At 40.1% G+C, this 24,348-nt stretch overlaps 1 protein-coding gene across 1 annotated transcript in view; it reads right to left on the reverse strand.

Annotated features, from left to right (window-relative positions):
* Nucleotides 1-379: 379 nt before the first annotated feature.
* The window catches only part of RRAS2 (RAS related 2), a gene marked incomplete at both ends in the record, with an annotated part of 75,993 nt that continues 52,024 nt past the window's right edge, over nucleotides 380-24,348 (reverse strand). Inside the window, 5 exons of the mRNA XM_080712140.1 lie at nucleotides 380-467; nucleotides 3,284-3,402; nucleotides 10,471-10,579; nucleotides 10,735-10,837; nucleotides 11,965-12,052. Coding sequence (XP_080568266.1) covers nucleotides 380-467; nucleotides 3,284-3,402; nucleotides 10,471-10,579; nucleotides 10,735-10,837; nucleotides 11,965-12,052 — 507 coding nt within the window. The remainder of the gene's footprint in view (nucleotides 468-3,283; nucleotides 3,403-10,470; nucleotides 10,580-10,734; nucleotides 10,838-11,964; nucleotides 12,053-24,348) is intronic.

Below are 24,348 nucleotides of genomic sequence, written 5' to 3' on the forward strand. Positions count from 1 at the left end.
TAACAGTAGGCAACATGATTCCAGAAGTTAAAAATTATTTTGCAACCTATGACTTCAGCTTGGCAAACAGCTTTAGTTCCAAAACTGATTCATCTCTATTAAAATGTAAGCCCTTAAAAAAAGAATGTCTGTGTATGTAGACATATATTTTAAAGGAATCAGACAAATCTCTGAAAGCAGCCTTAGTGTTTCCTTTAAATTGGTCTGGAAAGGACCATTGTATCAGCTTCACTGAAAGGATTAGCCGGCTTCTTGGTCTAAGGCTAACACGGTGATCATTTGTCTAAGGCCTGAAAGGTACCAACATGATGTAAACCATGAAGAGAAGGAGAAGATGAGGGCTTTTCCTGGCAGTCGTGAGCTAACACTCCAGGGATCCTTAGAAAATGACACAGTGGCAGCCTTTCTTGTCTTTTTCTTTTCGAGTTGGTTCTGGTGAAGGAGGACATTCTTGCTCTTGAAATTTCCTATAAGACAAAAAATCTAAATATAATTGCCTACCAGGTGATCTACTAGTCCTGATGCACATTATTTCTGGACAAGTACCACACATAAATGTATAAGCTTCTCACATTCAATTAGGGATCAAAGCGTATGTTTGAAAGAAAAACAAGGGAGCACAAATGCTTGAGTGCAAACAGCAGAGTTCCCCATGGATGAGTCCTCATCAGGGGACAGTGGGCTCTGTAGCCTCCGCGCTCCCTTCCCAATTTGAAATTACTTAACTCAGTGGTTGGTATACTTTAGAATAAATGTCCTTCATATACTACAGTATAAACTTATCCTTACAAGGTATACATGCAGTTCTTATTCCTCTCTGCCACTCCTTAAAGCCAGTACTAAACAAGTTAGTTGGCCTCTTTGAACCTTTATTTTTTAGAAGGGAATAACAAAGTATCTATCTTTCACAGCAAATTATGAGGACTTAAGATCTTATGATATTTAATTGTGCCTAACAGGACCTGGCATTTAAGAGAGGAAAAGAAAGTAAGAACACCTCCTCTGTATCAAAAAGAACTACAAGATATTTCCTAAAGGCAGTAGTAATTATTTTAAGAAAGAACCAGCTCATCAGTTGTTTAACACCAAAATGGAACTAAAAGGGAGATGGGGAAAATAAACATTAAATTTTCCAGCTTAACAATTATTAAATGTATAGGCCAGGAATATCAGTTACATTCACAATGTTGTACAACTATCACCACCATCCATCCCTAGAACTCTCTCCCATCTTGTAAAGCTGAAATTCTGAACAATAGGACTGGATTTTTGTAAAAAAAAAAAAAAAAAAAAAGTAATACCTGTAACCTTCATTTTTTCTCCTCCAGAAAGAATACCCTGTGCAAGGGGCTAAAAAGTACAAGCATCCCACAGATCAGGTATCAATTCACCTGAGATACACAGCAAACAAGAGTCCACGTGGCATCTGAGTCAAACTATCAAACAAGCAAAGAAACCCAGTACATAGAACAGAGGGTGAAGTAGAGGCCAAGCCACAAAAACTCAAAATAATCTAACCAAGCCCCAATCACTAGCCAAACAAGATGGCTGGCACATGAAGGTCAAAGTTCAAGGACAGTTTGGCAAGACCCCATCTCAGGGGGAGAGAAAAAAATGTTTAAAGAGCAGGGATGTAGCTTATTGGTAGACTATTTGGCTCATAAGTGCAAGGCTCTAGGTTCCATCCCTACCACTGGGGGGGGGGGGGCGCGCGCGCGGCACTAAAGCAATTTATTCTTTCTCACATTCAACATTATATAGTACCTCTAGCAAACCTCACCCACCACCTTAAGTGTCTTAGAATATATTAACACTTTTAATAACAAGGGCCCCTTAGGCTATCTACCAGAAAAAATTCTTCACAGACTGGGGTGTCATACTGTACCTATGGAATTTAATATTAAATTTCTACTAACTAGCTTATTCAGCCTGGAAGAAGTTGGGTAAGAATCAAAGATAAGAGCATAGGCTCTGGAATCAGAGATTTGGATTTAAGAAGCCCAGCTCTGCCCTTTAATATATCTGAACCCTAGTTGGACATTTGGGGGGGGGGGGGCGCGTAAGCCAGACATCCCGGTACTTGGAAGGCTAAGACAGGGGCATCACAGGTTCAAAGTTAGCCTCAGTAACTGAGCAAGGCCATTTCAAAATTTAAAAACTAAAAGGGATAGGAGTAGAATGCCCCTAGGTCCAATGCCCAATACATAAATAAATGAATAAATAAATAAAATCTAAGCCTAGCCAGGCATGGTGACATATGCCTATAATTCCATACTTGGGAAGCTAAAACAGGAGGATCACAGGTTCACAGCTAGCCTCAGAAATTTAGCAAGGCTCTTCGTAATTTAGTGAGACCCTGTTTCAAAATTAAGCCAGGCGTGGTGGTGCACACTTGTAATCCCCACGCTTGGGAAGCAGAGACAGGAAGATCATGCAGGTTCAAAGCCAGCCTTGCTAGCTTAAGAGACCGTTTCCAAATAAAATATAAAATAGGTCTGGGAGTGTAGCCTGTAGGAAGAAGGAGGGTTCCATCCTCAGTACCATCAAAATTAAAATAAAAAAAGGCCTGGGGATGTAGCTCAGAGGTAGAATGCCCTTGGGTTCAATTCCCCAGGACCAAAAAATAAAATCCTATATATGTATGTATTTTTTTAATACCTCTAGCAAGTTACTTAACTCTATACCTCCATTTTCACATATGAACATGAGTATAAAAGAAAGTATTTAGCTTACTAGGATGTAGTGAGGATTAAACCTAATAATAATTTATAGCATTCAGCACCCATCAGGCAGTTATTTGATTACTATTCAAGTATTAGCTGCTGTCATCACACCACCACCACTTCTTTTTTTTTTTTTTTTGGGGGGGGGTACTGGGGTTCCTAGAAACCCTTCTACCTCCAGGCTACACTCCCAGACCTATTTTATACTTTTATTATTTGGAAACAGGGTCTCTTAAGCCAGCACAGCTGGCTTCGAACCTGTGAGATCCTCCTGTCTCTGCCTCCCAAGTGCAGGGATTACAAGCATGTGCCACCACGCCCGGCCACCACCACTTCTGAAAGCTGCATTTACTTTTTTGCAAAATACCAACATGTACTTTCTACTTTGGCATACATAAGATTTTCCCAATTAGGTGTCCAGAATATACTACATAATTAAAACTTAACGCACCATTCACACTAACCTCTAAAAAAGGAACTACTCTGACATACAATCTCCTTTTTCAAAAACTATCTAATAGTAATTGATAAAACACCTTTCTAGCATGGGTTTTGCTTACCTTATAACCCGGACAAGTTCATGGAAAGCTTGATCTACATTCATCCTAATCTTTGCTGATGCTTCCATGTATGTTACCTTAAGTTGCCGTGCTAACTGCTGCCCTTCTTCCTGTGTTACCTGAAATTTCAACAATTGTGTTTAAAGTTCAGTGTTAACAATAAGCTATACATTTGCTATACATTTTGCTATTAATAATAAATATACATTTTGCTATTAATCCAGAAGTCAAGCTGTTTTACCATAAGATGAATCTAAACTTTAGAGCTCAACACAAACAGAGGACCACATCTGTAGAACAACTCAGAAGAACATACTTGTGATGGAAATACAGTCAACCCTCAAAATCTGCAGGTTCTACATCCATGGACTCAACCAAATGCAGATCAAAAATATTCAAACTGAAGCCGGGCGCGGTGGCACACACTTGTAATCCCTGGGCTTGGGAGGCTAAGACAGGAAGATCACGCAGGTTCGAAGCCAGCCTCAGCTACTCAGTGAGGCTCTCAGCAACTTAGTGAGACCCTGTTTCCAAATAAAATATAAAATAGGTCTAGGAGGATAGCCAGGAGGTAGAAAGCCCCTGGGTTCCACTCCTAGTACCACCAAAAAAAAAAAAAAAAAAAATTCAAACTGGGCATCGCAGCACACACTTGTAATCCCAGCATTCGGGAGGCTGAGATCAGAGGATCATGGTTCATGGACAGCCTCAAGCTACTTAGTAAGGCCCTCTGTAACTTAGTGAGACCCTGTTTCAAAATAAATAAAAAATACGGCAGGGGGTGTAGCTCGGAGGTTTAATGCCCCTGGGTTCCATCCCCAGACAAGCCCCCCCCCATATAGATATATTCTGACTGAACTGTATTGAACATGTACATACCATTATTCCCTAAACAATAGAGCTATTTATATGATATTTACATCGCATTCGGCATTACAAATAAACTAGAGATGGTAAAGTATACATGAGAATATATAGAGAGTTTATATGCAAGTGCTATGACATTTTATATAAAGGAGTTGAGCATCCAAAGATTTTGATGCCCATAGGAGGGAGAGGGGTCCTAGAAATATCCCCTATGAATACCAAGGGACGACTGTACTACTATACAAGATTTCAATTTAGAGATTATACCAAAAGTATTAAATACTACAGAAGGGACTGGGACATAGCTCAGTGGTAGAGCACTTGCCTAGCATGCATGAGGCCCTAGGTTCAATCCCCAGCACCACAAAACAAAAGTCAAGAAACACCAAAAATACAATTATAATATTTTCTGGGAAGGAAAAGCACAAAATACTATGAGTGTATCTAGCCCTGTCAAGGAGTTCAGCAAAAGTTTCCCTGAGTAAGCTAAACAGAGGAACTGTTTAGAGTATGTTGGGGGTGGGGCAAGGAGAGGCATGTGTGAGGTTATAAGAGCAAATGGGCTTTCCAACTCTTAGAAACTGGAAGAAGGCTGGCATGGGATACGGCAAAAGCAGAGAGAGAAAATGTCACGAGGTAGGAGTGAAGAGGAGCACACATTTCTGAGCCACAGGTCTCATCATTGCATTCAGTGCCTGGTACACAAGAGATACTCATGAATATGTGGAGAAAACCAGTGATGAACAAGACTACTGACCCTTACAAATGCCTTGTTTGGTAGTGAAGGAACGTAGGCAAGGAAGGGGGGCAGCACTGACGATCAGTAGGCCAGAGGAAGAAATGTTAATCGGATAAATTAAGACTCAATATATTCTAAATGCAAAGAACTTGAATTGTGGTATTTACTGAAAACTAATAAATGATATGACATTTACAGTGGGGCTTGAAATTGTGTTTCTGGTTTTAAAAAAAATTTATTGCTGTCATCACCACAAAAGAAAACATTTGCAGGAAAGTGAGATGAGCAAAAAGAAAACATGGGAACCTATTGCCCACAGAGAACCACATTCTTCTGGTTACTTCTCAACAATGAACTTTTTTATACCATAAAAAAAGAATCATGATTTTTGTGTATCTTACACTTTAGAAATACTGTAAACTCATTTATCTAAGAGTTCTTTTGCAAATTCCAAACATTTTTCTACATAATCATGCCATTTTTTAAAATATAAGTTAGTTTCTTCCTTTCTGATGGATGCCTTTAGTTCTTTTTCTAGTCTCAATGTACCTCCCAGAACCTCTGGTACAATGATGGCAAGAAGGATGCTTTTGACTTCTCTCTAATCTTTAGGACAAGGTGTTTAATCTTCTACCACTAAATATGCTGTCCATTTTAGAATTTTATTGTAGATGCCTTTTATTCATTTAACAAAATTTTCCATTATTTTATTTGTAAAGAGTTGTTTATCAGGAATAAAGATTGGATTCAAATGTTTTCCTCCATCTATTTAGATGATCATATTCATTTTTTTCTTTTTAGTCTGTTAAGATGAATTACTGACTCATTTTTAAATGTTGAACCAACACTCTACTCCTAGAATAAACTCATACTCAAATAATGTATTCTCTCTTTTTCTTCTTTTCCCTCCCTCCTTCCTCTCCTTTGTAGACTGCTAGGGATTGAGCCCAGGGCCCTGCAATGGTAGGCAAGCTCTATACCACTATATTTACCACTAAAAATAACACTTTTTATTTTTTGCAACAGGGTCACACTAAGTTGTCCAGGCTGGCCTTGAACTTCTGATCCTCTAGCCTCAGACTCCTGAGAATCTGGAATTAAAGGGATGGACCGCCTCTCCCAGCTATTGTCCTTCACACATATTGTTAAAATAAAATTTTTACATGTATTTTCATGAAATATGTTTTACATGCATTTTCATGAGAGATGTGGTTTTCCTATGTCTTTGGTTTTGGTTTCAGAATAATGCTAATTTGGTTTCATTCTAAATAAGCTGGAAAGGATTCTCTCTCAGTATTTACAACAGTCTGGACACAACAGGGAGTGTCCCTTAAATATTTGGTATAATTCAACTAATCCATTAGGACTTGGAGTTTTCTCTGAAAGACAGTTTTTAAGACAAATTTATTTTCTAAATACATTATTCAGCCCATCTATCTCATGAATGAGCTTTGCTAGTTTGTACCTTTCAAGGAGCATGTCCACTTCATCTAATTTACAAAACTTATTGGCATAAAGGTTTTCTATAACATTTCTTTATTATCTTTTACACATCTAAGATCTGAAGTGATGATATTCTAATTCCAAATACTAATTTGTATCTTCTCCCTTTTGAACCTAATCTTTCTGGCAACGGTTGTCGATTTGATTGATCATATTAATACATTTTTTATTTTTATCTATTTTTTCAACGTTTTTTCCATTCTGTTTCTATATTGTTCTTGGGTGCTAGGTCTTGTGCATACTAAGCAGGTGGTCTAATACTGAGCCCCATAATTTTCCTATTTATTTTGTTGGATTCCATTCTTTATTATTTCCCGTCAACTTACTATGGTTTTAATTTGCTTGTCCTTCCATAGTACCAGGAATTAAACCAAGAGGTGCTCTACCACTGCACTATGTATCCCCAGCCCTTTTTATATATTTGTTTTTATTTTAAGAAGGGCCCCACTTAGATGGCAAGGTTGGCCTCAAACTTGGGACACTATAGGGACACACCATCACACCCAGCTTCTTCTAGTTTCTTTAGAATCTAAGGTCATTTAATTCAGATCTGTTGCTTTCCTAATACAAGTATTTCTTTCTATATATTTCTTTAATACCATCCCATTTAATTTTCATTAAGTTCATAATACTTTGTAGTCTTTCTTGATTTTTTTCCTTGACTCAAACTAGAAATATGTTTCCCATTATCTGGAGATTTCCTAGCTATCTGAAATTAAGTTTTAATTCCATTGCCATCAGAAAATATGTGCTGTCTGACTAGAATCAAACACATTATTCATCTGTATTTCTTCCTGTACCTTTGACATGATAGATGAAATGAGCAATCTTTCTAAGAGACTACAATGGGTGATAACACTAAAAACCCCAGTTAGATCCTACAGCTCTCTATTTAATGTAAATCTCAGTGACTGCTTTGTCTACTGCTTCATCATCAGGGCCTAGAAGAGATGATCAATAAAACTGGGTGAATGGATGGAAGCATGAAGGAAGTCAGTCAGTCCACAGGTGCAGAAGACAACAGGAAGCAAGCAGAGCCTCTTCTGACCACCCTCACCTCCCTGAGGGGGTTCAGAACTGAGTAGCCATGGAAGGAATGCCCAGGCAGGTCCACAACCGAACAAGGAGAAATGGCTAGAAGCCAAGAACACCAAGTGGATTATATCTAAGACAGAGGCAAAAAACGATTAGCTGGGTTAGCAACTTGGCAGGCCAGACTAATGACTAAGAACTTGGAGATGATTAAAAAGTAAACATCTCTGAACAGAGGAAGAAATGTTCAGAGTCCCTATAACTTGTCCAGGTAGAGTTGGTAGAAAAAGTGAAGGTGAAAAAAAAAGAAAATGTGAAGGTGCTAATGCTTTCTAATATATCACCTTTCATTCTAAGAGACTATAAAAAGACAAAACACCTTAGTATAGCTTTTTCAATTTGAAGTGCACTGAATACGCCCTTCAAGGCTTGGAGAGCCTTGAAAGAGTTACTATGGAGCCTTAAGATAATGAACAGAAATAAGGAAAAGAAAAGAAGCCATACAAAGGATATGAGGGAGAAGAGAAAAAGAGTAATCTTCTTTTGAAGAAATGATATTCCAACGCCAAGTAACAAACATGTTTCAAAGGAGAAAGCGAGCCGGGCGTGGTGGCGCACGCTTGTAATCCCAGCATTTGGGAGGCTGAGACAGGAGGACCGTGGTTTGCGGACAGCCTCGGCTGCTTTGAGAGGCCCTTTGCAACTCAGTGAGACCCTGTTTCAAAATAAAGAATAAAAAACAGGGCTGGGAGTGTGACTCAGAGGTAGAATGCCCCTGGGTTTCATCCCCCGTGCTGGGGAAAAATGGCTGGGGATGTAGCTTGGAGGTAGAATGCCCCTAGGTTTAACCCCCAGTACCAAAGGAGAAAGTAATCAGCTTTGGCACTGAATGCATGCGTTATCATATAAATAAGAATGGAAGGAAAGCACGTTTATAGAGTCAGAAGAGAAATGAACTCAGAGGGAATGTAAGACTACAAGATTCTAGTATGTGTTATTTTTCGTTTTTAAGATGAAGACATTGTAGCATGCTGTATGCTGATGGGAATGATCATGAAAGCGAGAAAGGGAACTACTGCCAGGGTGATTTCCATGAGTTAGTGAGAAGGAATGGGATCCAGTGCGGACACTGGTCACAGATGAAGGTTATTACGTAAATGGAGAAGAGAGACCTGATGGAGCACATATGCAACTTGGGTTGGTAAATGTGGAGATAGGCAGGTAGGAATTTCTCAATGAAATAAAAAGTAGCATGCACCATCAGCTGAGAGGAAAGAAAATAAAATATTACAGATTGAATACAAGTTAAAAAAAAAAGTAATAATTATCCAAACAAGTGCCAAATGAAGAGAATAGGGAAATGTAGTAGGATTTCCAACTCGTGCTAACAACTTATATAAGACTAGTGGTCATGACTTTAGAGTAAGAAGAGTCGACATGCCTGATTACAATGCAAAGGAACCCAGAAAAGAGCAAAGAAGGCCATAGGAGGAATAAAATTTGTCTATGTGCCTATCATTCAGAGTCAAATCTACATGGATGAGCAGAACATTAGGCAATCAGGTTTCAGCCACTTGCATTGCTCCTTTGGAGAGATACACATCTGAACTTTTCAGCATATACATAATTTATGCCTATGTATTTGATATTGGAAGAAAAATCAATAAAGAACTCACTCCAAGATAATAGCACATAGCACCTTTTTTTTTTTTTTTTTTTTTTTTTTGGTGGTACTAGGGATGGAAACCAGGGGCTCTACCTCTGAGCTACACCCAGCCCTATTTTATTTTTTTTTTTTGGGGGGGGGGTACTAGGGTTCCTGGAAACCCTTCTACCTCCTGGCTACACTCACAGACACCCATTTTATATTTTTATTTGGAAACAGGGTCTCTTAAACCTCGCTTCGAACCTGCACAATCCTCCTGTCTCTGCCTACCAAGTGTGGGGATTACAAACGTGCGCCACCATGCCTGGCCCTATTTTTTTATTCTTTATTTTGAAAGAGAGTCTCACTGAGTTGTAAAGGACCTCGCTAAGTAGCTGAGGTTGACTGCGAACTGTGATCCTCCTGTCTCAGCCTCCCAATGCTGGGATTACAAGCGTGCACCACCACGCCCAGCTAGGATCACATTTTTATAGCCAGGTATGGTGGCACATGCCTGTAATCCCAGCACTTGGGAGGCTGAAACAGAAAGATCGCAGGTTTGCAGCAAGCCTCAGCAACTTGTCAAGACCCTGTTTCAAAATAAAAAATAAAAAAAGCTAAGCACAGGTAGAATGCTACCAAAATATTACCGAACTTAATAAATAATTCAGATACGAAGAATACCTAGCAAGAAAACTTATTTTACACTAAGGATCACCAAAAACCGTTTCTAAATCTTAGCATTAAAAGACTGAATCATTCTCTTAAGTCAATGTTTTTTTTATTTATTTATTTATTTATTTATTTATTTATTTATTTATTTATTTATTTTTGGTGGTACTGGGGTTCCTGGAAGCCCTTCTACATCCAGGCTACACTCCCACGGTCTACACTCCCAGACCTATATTTTAACTTTTTTTTTTTTTTAATGTGGAAACAGGGTCTCTTAAGCCAGCGAGGCTGGCTCCGAACCAGCGCGATCCTCCTGTCTCCACCTCCCAAGCGCGGGGATTACAAGCATGCACCACCAGGCCCAGCTAAGTCAATGTTTTAAATTTGTTATGCATCCAACAAAATATTTTAAATACAGTACAAATCAAAGATTGTGTTTTAAACATGAAGCACAGGGCTTTTTTTTATTTTTTGTTTTTGCAGCACTGGGGATGGAATCCAGGGACATTGGACCTCCGAGCTATACCCCCAGCCATATTCTTTATTTTGAAACAGGGTCTCACTGAGTTGCAAAGGGCATCACTCAGTAGCTGAGGCTGGCTTCGAACCTGTGTGATCCTCCTGTCTCAGCCTCCCAACACACAGGTTTACTGATCATGGAACTTTCTATAGTCTCATTAAATAGATCACTTTGCTTACATGGTTTCCCAACAGGAAAATTCTTCTTACCTGTCTTTGATGATCCAAGTCTGCCTTATTTCCAATTAAAATCATTGGAAATTCATCACGGTCCTTCACTCTGAGAATCTGTCTTTGAAACTTAAAGATTTCTTCAAAACTTAAAAAGAAAAAAAAATAATCAACTTGGCCAGGAATCACTACTGAGCATGTTCCATGCTCCTTTTAGTACTTCATTATTTCTCACTTTTCTGTTTTTAAATAAAACAGTGATCTAAAAAGGACCAGCAAGCTACATTTTCATATGGTACTAACCTGCCTCTATCTGTGACTGAAAAGACCAACAGGAAGCCCTCACCAGTCCTCATATACTGCTCTCTCATGGCTCCAAACTCTTCTTGTCCGGCTGTATCTAAAACTAAAGAAAAGCCACAAGGAGAACTGTGATTGTGTTTTCATTTTATCAACTGCACCGGGGCAGGCCCCTTTCATGTGGACGTGGTCCTCTAGAGAACCTCATTATTGGTATAATAAGGAAACGGCATTCCTCTCTTAGTACTTTACTCTCAATACCAAAGACAAACATATTCTAATGAGAGACAGTTTCAGGGTTATTTTAATCAGCAAGTTGATTTTTGTGGTTAGAATATATTAACATACTAAGTACAAGGTTAAAAATATCAAACACATCTAGGCAGATGGAATCAGATAACCTCTAAAATCATTAGGATGTATATCCCCCTCCACACAAAGAAGACTGTTAAAGATACCTGTAAATTAAAAAAAGAAATTGTGGTTGCTACCTGCCCCCCCCCCAATACCACACATGTGAATGTATTTCTTGATCTCTGAAAAAAAGAATCACACAAGTTAAAAGAACAGGGTTTTCTTCTACGGAGGGTAGACTGTTTAACTAGGTACTCTATTTGTTAAAAGATTCTGTGCCAAGCTGGGCGTGGTGGCGCCCTCTTGTAATCCCAGCATTTGGAAGACTGAGACCTACGGATCGCGGTTCGCGGACAGCCTCAGCTACTTAGTGAGGCCCTCTGCAACTCAGTGAGACCGTTTCAAAATAAAGAATAAAAAATTGGGCAGAGGGTGTAGCTCGGAGGTCAAATGCCTCTGGGTTCCATCCCCAGACCCACAAAAAAAAAAAAAAAAAAAAGATTCTGTGCCCTGAATTCTAAGTTAAAAAATACTGAATCTTTTCTATAGCCACTTCCCCTACTGCAAACTTTGCCAAAAAGAAGGAAGAGCTGAGATTTGGTATGTTTTTCCCACTGTCCCAATAAATACATTTCAACAAGTTATAATAAAAAGACCAGTTTTGTGAAAGATCAATTCAATTACTGTTTGACTTTTCATTTACTAAGGAATATTTAAATTGACTAATTTGCAGATTTGTCAATCAAAACTAATTAAAAAGGTGGGCTTATATTCAAGGTCACCTAATATTTCAATTATACTATTAAACCTAACAAAACATCAGAAAATAATGTTTTAAGAATGGGACATATGAACTATCAAATAAAGAAGTTTACTTACTATCTAGCCGGGCTGCTCTGTCATCTATCACGCACTGCTTTGTGTAGGAATCTTCAATGGTTGGATCATAATCTGTTACAAAATAGGACTGTAAGGAAAAAACAAAACTTTTTAAAAAATGTATGTTCATTTGTCTACCAACCAGTACTAACATTACAAAATTCCACTTATCTTAGCCAGGCGTGGTGGCGCACACTTGTAATCCCCGTGCTTGGGAGGCTGAGACAGGAGGATTGCACAGGTTCGAAGCCAGCCTCAGCTAGTGAGGCTCTCAGCAACTTAGTGAGACCCTGTTTCCAAATAAAATATAAAATAGGTCTGGGAGTGTTGCCCAAAGGTAGAAAAGCCCCTGGATTTCATCCCCAGTACCACAAAAAAAAAAAAAAAATCCATGTATCCAGAACTAATCTGAATGTTTTCATTGTATTAGGATTCATGTACTATGTCAATTCTCTAATAAATAAAGTCTCTCAAGAGCACATTCCAAGTAAAGATACCAGGGCAGTGTTGGTGGTATAGGATGAACATGGCTGACTTCCACATAGAAATACTGTATATCTCTTTGGATTTTCCTATCTGAAATATGCAAGACTGCAAAAACTCTAAAATAATTTTTTCGTAATTATTTCTGGCTAAGAATCTAGAACTCAAATTCTCATAAAATTAAAAAACCTCAATAAATTATAATTCAGAACTCTTCACATTTGATATAAGCATTAGTCCATTAGTTCTTTTTCTTTTTTTCTTTCTTTCCTTTTTTTTTTTTTTTTTTTTCTTTTTTTGGTGCTGGGGATTGAACCCAGGGCATTCTTCCTCCAAGCTACATCCTGTTTTATTTTTTACTTAGAAATTAGTTCTCGCTTGGGTGCTGAGAACCTAAGTTGTTGCCCCTGGCTTTGAATCTGCCATCCTCCTGTCTCCGTCTCCCAAGTACTGGGATTACAAGCATGTCCCACCATACCCGGCCCCTACCTTCTTTTCTTACATTTTCTCTTATGTCTTGTCAGATGCCTTAGGTATTATTCTAAAGAAACATCATTTCAGAATTATTTCACCTACAGGAATCTCACTTTCACTATTTTTGTATCTTAAATTATATTCCTATCAAAGCCTCCCAACTGTTATATATCATCAACATAAGAATGGGCAGTTATGTATCACAATTTTCTTTAAAAAGGTTTAAAAATTTCTAAATATCTGAGAAAGTACTTCCCATTTCTTTCCAAGGAGCACTATGTGGGATATTGGCGTACCCTTCTTTTGACCTACTAGGAACTGACTTCCTCCCACTTTGTTTTCCCACTGGCTCTTTAACAAAATCTGGGGGAGCACAGCTCTGGTAACACACTCTTGTAATTCCACTGATTCAAGAGGCTAAAGGAAGAGGATTGCAAATTGAAGCCAGCTGGGGCAACTTAGCGAGACCCTGTCTCAAATTTAAAATAAAAGGAGCTGGGGAGGTAGCTCAGTGGTATAGTGTTCACCTGGCATGCGCAAGGCCAAGTTCAATCCCTAGTAGCACCAAAAAGAAAAAGAAAAATTGAGGGAATAACTAGAAAGAAAGACTGGAACCAATGCTGGAACCAGAGCCAGAGTCAGAGCCAGAGCCAAGGCGTTCTGCTATCCTTCACACATGGCTTCCTGGCAGCCAGTTCGGGCTCTAGGAACATGGTAGTCTTAAATGACACTCCTTGACTTGGTGACCTATGTTCAGAAAGCTACTCAAAAGCAGTTCCTCTGAACAAGACAGTTTAAAAAAATTGGTTTGGGAGTTGGCAAAGGATGATGCTGCTACCTGCTTTTCCACATTTTATTTATGCTTAAGAATAACTTTGATTATAGAATTCATTTTTAGTAATTTTATCTCCTCCCCCACCCCTCCTCCATGTGTGTATGTGGGAGAGGGGTACTGGGGATTGAGTCCAGGGGCATTCTTACTCCAAGCTATAACCCCACCCCACCCCTTTTTAAATTTTGAAGTAGAGTGTATCTAAATTGCTGAGGCTGGCCTTAAACCAGTGATCCTCCTGTCTCAGCCTCCTGATTTTAAAGTCTATAAAGGAATCATTTGCCAACAGCTGTAGCTTTTAGTAAGAAGCCATCTCCAACACCTCCCCAAATGCATTAAAAATAATCAGGAACAAAAACAATCTTGAATTTCTTTGTTGGCACTCAAACCACTTCAGGAAGTAAATACAACTAGCAACAATATTCTTTTACTCACTACTTTAAGCAACATAAAACTACATTCTTCACCAAAAGGTTGGGTAAACGGTGTTTATACTTTGTGACTAGTTTCTTGAGATATGTTTCTTTGTAGCCATATCATACTTCTTGTCTTGATTTCATCTTGTACAGCCTGAATCTTGTCAGCTACCCCGTCATACTCCTAAAAGTACCATGCTGTTCCTACCTCCTTTATTGAAAACATAATGAATAAATAAATATTAAATATATTCTTATCAATGTCCAAGTCATGCATAACAGCTAGAACTATTCAAATATAATGGAGGTTTGCACTGTGATACTAAATTAAGACATTAACATTAGACAAACAAAAGAACATTAAGACATTTTTACTCTGAGACAGGGTCTGACCAAGCTGCCTGGGCTGGCCTTAAAGTTGTGAGCCTCCTACCTTAGGCTCCTAAATTGCTGTGATTACAGATGTGTGCCACTGCACTTGGATCTCATTGTTTGTTTTTTTAAGATGAACTAGTTGTTGGGATTTCTGAATACTTAGGTCCACATCACATCTTTACTATATCTTATTTTCATAATTTGTGTAGTGAAATCATAATATTCTTACTGCATACAAATTGTAAAGAGCCAACCTCTTGAAAGATTCTTTCTCCTAAAGAACAACTGTTAAGGGCCTGTCAAAGAATCAGAAAATCTTTTCCTGGGCTGGGGATATAGCTCAGTAGTAGAGCACTTGGCTAGCATGCTTAAGCCCCTGGCTTAATGCCTGGTACTACAACACAAAAGCAAACCCACAAAACAAAACATCACTTCCCTGGTTTTTCCAGTGTGCACAAGACCCTGGGTTCAACATACAAAACAAAACAACAACAACAACAACAACAACAAATCTTCCCTATCAAAATTCTTTCAGTAAGCAACAAGTTAGAATATACCTAAAATTAACACCCATTATATACATGTTACAAATACAACCATCATCTCCCACCACAAAGAGAACATTTTTGCCACTCAAACTTAGGTACCAGATATTTGAGGTAGTAGACCATCAATAAGAAATCAGTCTCAGTCGGGTATGGTGGCGCACACTTGTAATCCCCGCGCTTGGGAGGCAGAGACAGGAGGATTGTGCAGGTTCAAAGTCAGCCGCGCTGCCTTAAGAGACCCTGTTTCCAAATAAAAAAGTATAAAAATAGGTCTGGGAGTGTAGCCCGGAAGTAGAAGGGTTTCCAGGAACCCCAGTACCACCAAAAAAAAAAAAAAGGAAATCAGTTTCTGGTGATAAATGGTTCTGAGTTTAATTCTGATCCTGTTACTTCTTAGCTGTGGGATTTAAGACAAATCACTTCCCCTTTCTAACCTTCAGCATCTGTAAAAACAGGAATCATAAAAAACAAAAAAAAAACCAGCCAGGTGTGGTAGCGCAAGATTGTAAGCCCCGTGCTTGGGAAGCAGAGACAGGAGGATCGTGCAGGTTCGAAGCCAGCCTCACTGGCTTAAGAGACCCTGTTTCCAAATAAAAAATATAAAATAGGTCTGGGAGTGTACCCTGGAGGTAAAAGGCCCCTGGGTTCCATCCCCAGTACCACCAAAAAAAAAAAAAAAAAACCACCTTGTGGAGCAGATAAAATGAAGTAAGGCATGCAAAATGCCAAGATGTGTCAATGATTAAACAATGTTAACCATACAGCAACTATTACTTTTTCCATGCACTTAGATGTCTGAATTAGTGTTTTTATTCACTTATAAAGACTTGATAATCTCAGGAACAACTGTAACAATTCCAGTCCTACTTATACTGCAGACGGACCATATGATTTCTGTGACTTGGTATCTAAGTGCCATGAATCAAGATGAAAGCTCCCCAGCTGGGTACAGTGGTGCACACCTGTTATCCCAGTACTTGAGAATCTGAGAGAGAAGGATCACAGGTTCACAGCCTGCATCAGCAACTTAGCCAGGCCCTCAGCAACTTAGTGAGACCCTGTTTCAAAATAAGAGGGCCGGAGATGTAGGTCAGAGATAAAATATCCCTGAGTTCAATCCCCAGTACCAAAAAAAAAAAAGATAAAAGCTTCCCATCTGGGTTTCTAGAAATATTTTTTTAAATCTGAGCAGTAATTGCACAGGTATATATATTAGTAATAAATCTATCAAGCTGTACAACTAAGATTTGTGCCATTTTGTATGTATATCAATTATACCTTTATAGATGACATAAATTAAGTGTCTCCCTATTACTTACAGGATTCAGTAGTTTCTTTACACAGTATACAGAACCCTCCAGTTTTATGTGTAATATTTACTATTCAAAGCCTTATTTCCTACTACTTGAAACCCTTCAACCAAATTTTGTTGCTCTTAGTTTTAGGCATTTGTTCAAAATTAAAATTCCAATATGGATGGACAAGGTCCTACTTTCATAAAGCCCACTGCCTCTTATATAGTAACTGAACGTTACTGGGGATGAAGAAATTAGGGGTGTTAAGTGTATAAGAAGGCCAAAGAACAAAAGCCAATATGAAGTGCCAATGCCATGATATGGTTGATCAGAAGGCAGCAAACTTTAGGAGATTAATACTGCAGCTCTGCATGAGAACGATGTATACTCACTTTCAACAGAGCCCAACCCAGTACTTTGCCAAGAAAGTAATATCTTCTGAAGTTCAAAGTTACCAACCACAGGCCAGAAAGTACCGGAGGCAGAAAGGGCAGAAAGGAAGCATAGCACTGTACTGAGCTAGATGGCGAAGGTTCAGACAAGGGCAGGGAAGAAGGATGAACCGAAGGGCTGAAGGGTTGAGAGAACACACTGGAGGGGACTGGAATGGCAAAGCTGGGGAGAGCACTGAGCTTTCCTGACAGCCTGCATGAAGAAGGATCCTGGCCAGAGAAAGGGAATGCCCCTTCCCAAGGGCAGGAAGCCTCCAGGTCATAAGACTGGCAAAGGGACTTTAGTTACTTTAGTTCAGGGTTGGAGAAGCTAGCCTATTAAGCAGAGAGATCTATTTCCCCTGATAAAGCCCAGTCTGCCTAAGGCTGTTGAAAGCCCTTAATACCACAGAATATGATCGTGAAGTGATAAGCAGGAATGCTATCACAGGCCTCTACACTGCATAAGCAGACCTCTGGCTGGCCTCCTACGTGAAGTGCCAACTCACTATCCTCCTACTCAAACATGCTACGTCACAGGAAGAAGAGGAGGGGAAGAGGAGGAAGGAGGATGAGCTGCTCTTTGGCCCTCACTGGGCAGGAATGACAACTCACCTTCAAATGCACTGAGCTGTGGAAACTGTAGTTCTTCAGTATTGCCATGGGGTGGTATCTTATCTATGCACTGGGACTGGAAACTTATTGAAGGTTCTAGGAAACTAAGTGAATTCAGCATAGTGATTAAATCTACTACCCTTGCAGAGAAAGAGATATTTCAGAATATCCTCAGCACTGCATGCATAGACACACACACACACACACACACACACACACACACACACACACAGCCTCTCTATTAACTATGAGCTTCCACTTCATTCTACCCAAGACCAAATGACTTAGAAGTTTGAGGGCTTTTTTTTCTTGCTCAAAATATTTTCTAAGCTCCTTCTCGCTTTCCCTCCCTGCTCTTATTTCCTCCTCTCTCTCAAAAACACATGTAGCTTATATTTTATCTTACTTTTTTTTTTTTTTTTTTGGTGGTGGTGGTACTGGGGTTCCTGGAAGCCCCTCTACCTCCGGGCTACACTCCCAGACCTATTTTTACATTTTTATTTGGAAACGGTCTCCTAAGCCAGCGCGCGCGGCTGGCTTCGAACCTGCGCGATCCTCCTGTTTCTGCCTCCCAAGCGCAGGGATTACAAGCGTGCGCCACCACGCCTGGCTTTATCTTACATTTTTATTGCCCATTCCTCCCCCTACTCAACTAGTTCTGTGAGGACAAGGACTGTGAGGAACTGGCTGAGCACCGAGCTCCAGCATCAAGTGGCTGGCAGAGCCAGCACTATAAAGCCAAGTCTCCAGACCCTCTGTGGAGGAGGTAAGACACACAGCCTCCTTCCTGTTTCTGTCTCTTTGCTCCCATAAAAAGCAAGAGGCCCTCAGTCACAGCAACTGCAATCACCAAGAACTGAGCATTTACCATGTGACAGGAGGTTTATGGCATTTTATTACTCCACAAGTATATGTTCTTATCTAATTCTCACAAAGGCCTTTTTTTTTTTTTCCTGTTTTTTGTTTTGTTTGGTTTGGTTTGGTTTGGTGTTACTGGGGTTCCTGGATGCCGTTCTACCTCCAGGCTATACTCCCAGACCTATTTTTATATTTTTATTTGGAAACAGGGTCTCTTAAGCCAGCGAGGCTGGCTTCAAACCTGCGCGATCCTCCTGTCTCTGCCTCCCAAGCACGGGGATTACAAGCACGCGCCACCACGCCTGGCTCACAATGGCCTTTTCAATAGGTACTCCTTTTTACAGACTTTTTAAAAATGTGGTCCAGAATTGTGTTACTTCTTCAGTCACTCAACCGATAAGCAGAAGCTAATATTCTTGTTTTAAGTTTTGTGGTACTAGGAACTGAACCCAGGGGCATTCTGCATCTGAGCTACATTCCCAGTCCTATTTTATTTTGAAACAGGGTCTCACTAAGTTCCTGAGGGCCTCAGCTAAATTGCTGAGACTGGCCTAAAATCTGTGATCCTCTCATCTCAAACTCCCAGGTACTAGGATAACAGGCATATACTACCATACATGACTTCTAAGCTCATTATCTTATAAATATATTCTTGCTATTTAATAAAATTCATAAAATCTCAAGTTTTTCATTTCCTTACGAGCCTATGAAATGAATAAAAATACCATGAAAAATAAAGAACAAAAAAATCAAAACAAATTCACATTTATCTCCTTTTTGAGCTCCTGATCATCTCAGCCCTTGACTCCATAGAACACAGGAAATTTTAAAAAGACACATATTTATAAAGTCTCTGCATGATGAGAAGATGTAGGGGCTCTAGAGTCAGACCTGAAATTCAAATCTAGATGCCATTCCACTTGCTAGCTGTTTTAGTCCTTCAGTAAAAATTAAAACATCTCTAATCCCCATTTCCTCAAGCGAAAAACATGATCACTGGTCTAGTCTGAGGAGAGCATTCTTCAATGCTCTCTTCAGATGTGGCAGGAAGAGAACACAAAATGAATAGAAACATGCAAAGACCCTCCCCTACTGCCCGGCGCAGCTCACCAGTGACTGCTATGTACCCCATTTTCCTCTTCCAGGATAGCAGCATGCTGGATGAGGTTCCTGCCCCACCTGTATCTTCAGTGTGTAGGAACACACTGGTACAGCTCTACCACTCGTGCTAGCTATGAAAAATTATAAGAGCTCATTTAACCTTTCTGAACCTCAATTTCCCTGTCTATGAGACAAAATAATACCAACTTTACAGGACTGTTGTGAAAAGTAAAGATACACACTAAGCACAGTATGTGACACGCAGTAGGTCTTAACAAATCTTAGCAGATAGAGCCCAAACCACGTCTTGCTTTCTTTTCAACGGCGTCAATAGTCCAGCCAAAGCGTATCTATGTTCTCACCTCGTGTCCTCTGACCCTGGGCAAGGTGCGGCTCAGTGGGAGAAAGCCGACCTAGCACCCCACAAGGCTCTGGGTTTCATCCCAGCACACATTAGGGTGATGACCTTCTGGATTTTCCCAACTTAAAAATTCTGCCTTACTGCTAAAAGTCATGATTTTAAAAATAAGTATGCCGAGCAACTGATGGTTACACTTTCTTTTTTATATTATTCATCTTTTAGCCAGGTGTGGCAATGCATGCCTGTAACTCCAGTATTTAGGAGACTGAGATAGGAGGCTCTCAAGTTCCAGGGTCAGCCTCAGCAACGAGGTAAGACTCTCAGCAACTCAGAGAAACCCTGTTCTAATTTTTTCTTAAGGGGATGGGGGTGTAGCTCAGAGTTAGAATGTCCCTGTGTTTAATCCCCAGCATCTTCCACCAAAAATTTTATTTTCATGTATGTGTATATATGAATATAGAAATAACTAATAGGTGCACAAATAACAAACTGAGCTCAATAGGGTATACGTATAAACTTTCCTTCAAGCCTCTCTGTGGGCAAGTGTTTCCTTGCTTTTAAAATCTGAAAAAGTTGGTCAGTACTGGGGGTGGAACCCAGGGGCATTCTACCTCCGAGCTACACTCCCAGCCCTATTTTTTATTCTTTATTTTGTAACAGGGTCTCACTGATTTGCAAAGGGCCTAAGTAGTAGCTGAGGCTGGCTACGAACCAGGATCCTCCACGATCCTCCTATCTCAGCCTCCCAAATGCTGGGATTACAAGCATGTGCCCCCACACTTGGCTAGAAAATATAATTTTTTTCAATTTTCTTTTATTATAAATCTCCTTCAAAAAAAATTTCAGCCCTAAGAATATTGTAACTATTAATATTCAAGATATCTAGCACATTGTCCGATTACTCATCTAAATTAAAGCTTATCCTACCCCTTCCTAGGTTAGCCTGGAAATGTGCAACTGGACTGGCGGGTGGGGGGGGTCAGCTTCCCTCTCTCTTTACCCTCTTATTCTGCATGTCTTCTACCCCATCAAAGCTGCTCCTGGCTCCTTCAGGGTGGGAGCTGAAGAAATGGGGACAATTAAGGGGAGATCAAAAGGTCACACCAATGAAATGTGATATTGAGGCTACCTTTCTCATGTCAAGCTGTAGGTTTCCTGGGTGAGTGCCCAACATGAAGTCTTTGACAAAATGGGGGGGGGGGTGAGCCTTGGCCATTTACAAATCCAACCCTAAATATCTGGAGCTTTCATGGACCCCTCCTCCTGGCTCATGTTACCTTTTGGTTAACCATACAAAGCATCCCTTCCTAGATGGCTTTTAGCTAGTTCTAGTCAGAATCCCAGGAAAACATAGAGTCTTCCCAAGTACAGCCTGCCTCTTCCTTTCCCTGTACTCTGCTAGGTCAGGGGTTACTGATCCAGACTTACATACTCATCCTTATATACTTTCAGACTCCAGGGGATGTGTGTCAAACTCTCAGAATAGCTCTGTTAGCTCCCATCTTTTGATTTAATAGAAGACTTAAGAGAAGCATCCGTCATTTCTCCTCCACTGTATGTGGAGGCATCCAGGTAAGGACACATCACATACTAACAGTTCTCCCAAAACATTCTTCTCAGAATGCTTAACTCTGGACACTTACTCCCCAGAGGCAGGTGTGGGCTAAGTATGCAAAACCAATAAAAGCCTACCCTCCTCTATGCAAGTCTTTGGAATACGAGAATTATCTGGGCAACTTCTATTTGGGAGAATTCAACAAACTAAAATAGAGTCTGACTTAAAATCCTGTCAAATATGTCCCAAGACACAAAGAACTAGACTTGGCATGCCCAAGGAACCGCTCATGCTTTTTAGAACTTTCTTGGAATTTAACAGTACACTCTCTTTTACACAGTTAGAATCTCAAAATATGAACTGACACAAAACACGGTAACTGTGGAGATCATAAGAGAGAGTTAAGGATTGGTTTCCCTGAGCACAGTGAGGGCCTGGTTAGCTATAGGTAGTCTCTGTTTTCTAAAACAAGTGCAGTGCAAATTCCTCTGGTAATATTAGAGAAGGCCACAGCATTCCAGGCAGCTGGGAGCCAGAGCTGGGCTCTTCCCTTTCTTTTTAACAGCAGCTGCCAAGTCACAGAGAACCTTTGTTCCCTGCAAACTCCCCCCTAATTTTTATGTCAAATGTTTACAATATGCTTGATATTCCTAAAGCATATTTCTTTTCTTGGCTGAGATCAATATTTTATTTAATCTAACATATAATTACAAATATCTCCATAATTTATGCTTCAGAACTCTAATGCAGAATAAAAGCTACACTAAACTCATAATCCTTTTAATTTCTCTTTTAAAAAACTTAATGAGGCCTTCAATGTATCTAAACTATATTAGACAATTAAGGCAACCTAAGGCAACATGTGGGCTTTACTGGGGTCTGGGCAGCTCTGACCCACAACTCACAGCCTCACATACTGCGGGCACGTGGTTTCAAATGAGTGGACCTGGTGTGCCATCAGCAGAAGCACTTACAGTTAACTTACAAATAGGTTTCATTACAAAAGTTTGTTTCTAAATCAAGTTATTTGGTGCTCATTTCCCCAGGGAAGTTTTTTCTAAATTGTGGTTATGTATCCATAGGCCAGCAGACCATAAAAAGCTGCCACTGAATATGGTTCTAAACTAGTACCAGCACCAAGTTCTGACCTCTGAAGCAGAGAAATCTGGCTCAAGCAGAAACAAGAAGATAATTTTTTTCCTTTTCTAGAGTACAGTGCCAGCCCAAGGCAAGACTTACTAGGGGGAAAAACTTGGCTGAGGCAATCCTTCCATACCCCAACTTCCTGAACCTGCCTTAACTTCCCATACCTTACTCCTGGCTTTAGCCTCCTGGAAACATTCTAGGTATAAAACACCTAACACTTGCCTCCCATTCTCCTTCTACTCCCCAAAATTAAAACTTAACTATTTCCAGCCGGGCGTGGTGGCGCACGCTTGTAATCCCTGCGCTTGGGAGGCGGAGACAGGAGGATTGCGCAGGTTCGAAGCCAGCTGTGCTGGCTTAAAAGACCCTGTTTCCAAAAAAAAATTTAAAAAGTATAAAATAGGTCTGGGAGTGTAGCCCGGAGGTAGAAGGGCTTCCAGGAACCCCAGTACCACAAAAAAAGAAAAAAGAAAAGAAAAACCAACAACAACAATTTCCTGATGAAAGCTAAATCACACTCAGAGGCACTAGGTAGACTATCAGTCTAAATCAGAGTACACTGCAGTATGAGACAACTCACCCCAACCTACCAGCTAATTCGTACTCTCCTAAAAGGCAGAGTTCAGAGCTGGGGGTGTTATGTAGCTCAGTGGTAGGCTGCTTTGCTTACTGGGCAAGTACAAAAGCCCTGGGTTCCATCCTCACACCACAAAAAAGAAGAGAGAAGCAACAGCAAAATCCTAAACAAGCAATCTTTAATAACATTTAGGTACAGGTCAAAAAGAAAAATTACTCAGAAGAGTAAACTACTCTTTTATGACACTGGCTCTCCAAGAGGAGCTTTACCGATTCTTCAATGTTGTTATACTTCTGAACTCACAGGCTTCAGAGGGGAGGAAGAGAAGCTTTTCCTCCTGTTCTTCTTCTCCTTCCATAACTCTACTGTTTAAAACTATTATATTAAGCGGACAAAATCATATAAAATTCATATTTCTTAATAGCAGTGGAGTTTGAAATCTGTCAACAAGAGGGAAGAGGACCAAAGGTGGCTGCGCCACTATTTACACATACAAATCATTTGTAGATAAGAGAAGCTTAACTAAAGCACAATACTTGGAAGCCACTAAGCAACCAGAAACTAGTGGCTTATTTGATGTAGCCTGATAAAAGTCATTTCCCTTCAACTCTTAAATATTTTCTGCTCTCGTGTCTGTATTCACCCCAATTACTGTATTCTTATTACAAGTCAATACATAAAATCTAAATAAACCTTACAGAATTAACAAAATTTTAAAAGTGCAGTGATGACAGACACAGACAGAAGTAATCTATACACAACAGAGAGGTCCATCCATGGTATGGTATGTGCACATTAACACCATACCACCGCAAGCCTTCCTTGTGTCTTTGATCCTTGCCTTGGCAGAACTCTGTCCTTCTCAGGAATTTACATTTACCCCATCCTTTCAGTTCCTGCAGCTAGTGCAAATTAGACTTCCTCACCTTTGGCTCTCATGGAGCCGCCCACAACACAGTGCTGGCCTCTGTGGCACACTTGGATGGACAAAACAGTGCCTGACCTAGGGACGCACAACAGTCCGGGCTTAGCCTCATACCACCTTTCCCTACCAAGATCCTCCCACACTGAAGTCCCCTAGGTCCTGGCTCTCTGAGCTCAGCCAGGCTACAGGCTCAGAATCAGTACAGACAGGAGGGAGGAAGCTTTGCTATTTACCTGATTTTGATTTGATACTCCAATGCTGACAATTTTACCCCTATTGAGGAGTTTAGTCCTATTTGGGGACTTCGACAAACTAAAAATAGCTGGGCATCTTCTGTTTTGAGGACTTCAACAAACTAGAGTTCTGGCTAAAATCCTGTCATATGTCCCTAT

This window comes from Muscardinus avellanarius, assembly GCF_963383645.1.
Source record: "Muscardinus avellanarius genome assembly, chromosome: 1".
NCBI lineage: Eukaryota > Metazoa > Chordata > Mammalia > Rodentia > Gliridae > Muscardinus > Muscardinus avellanarius.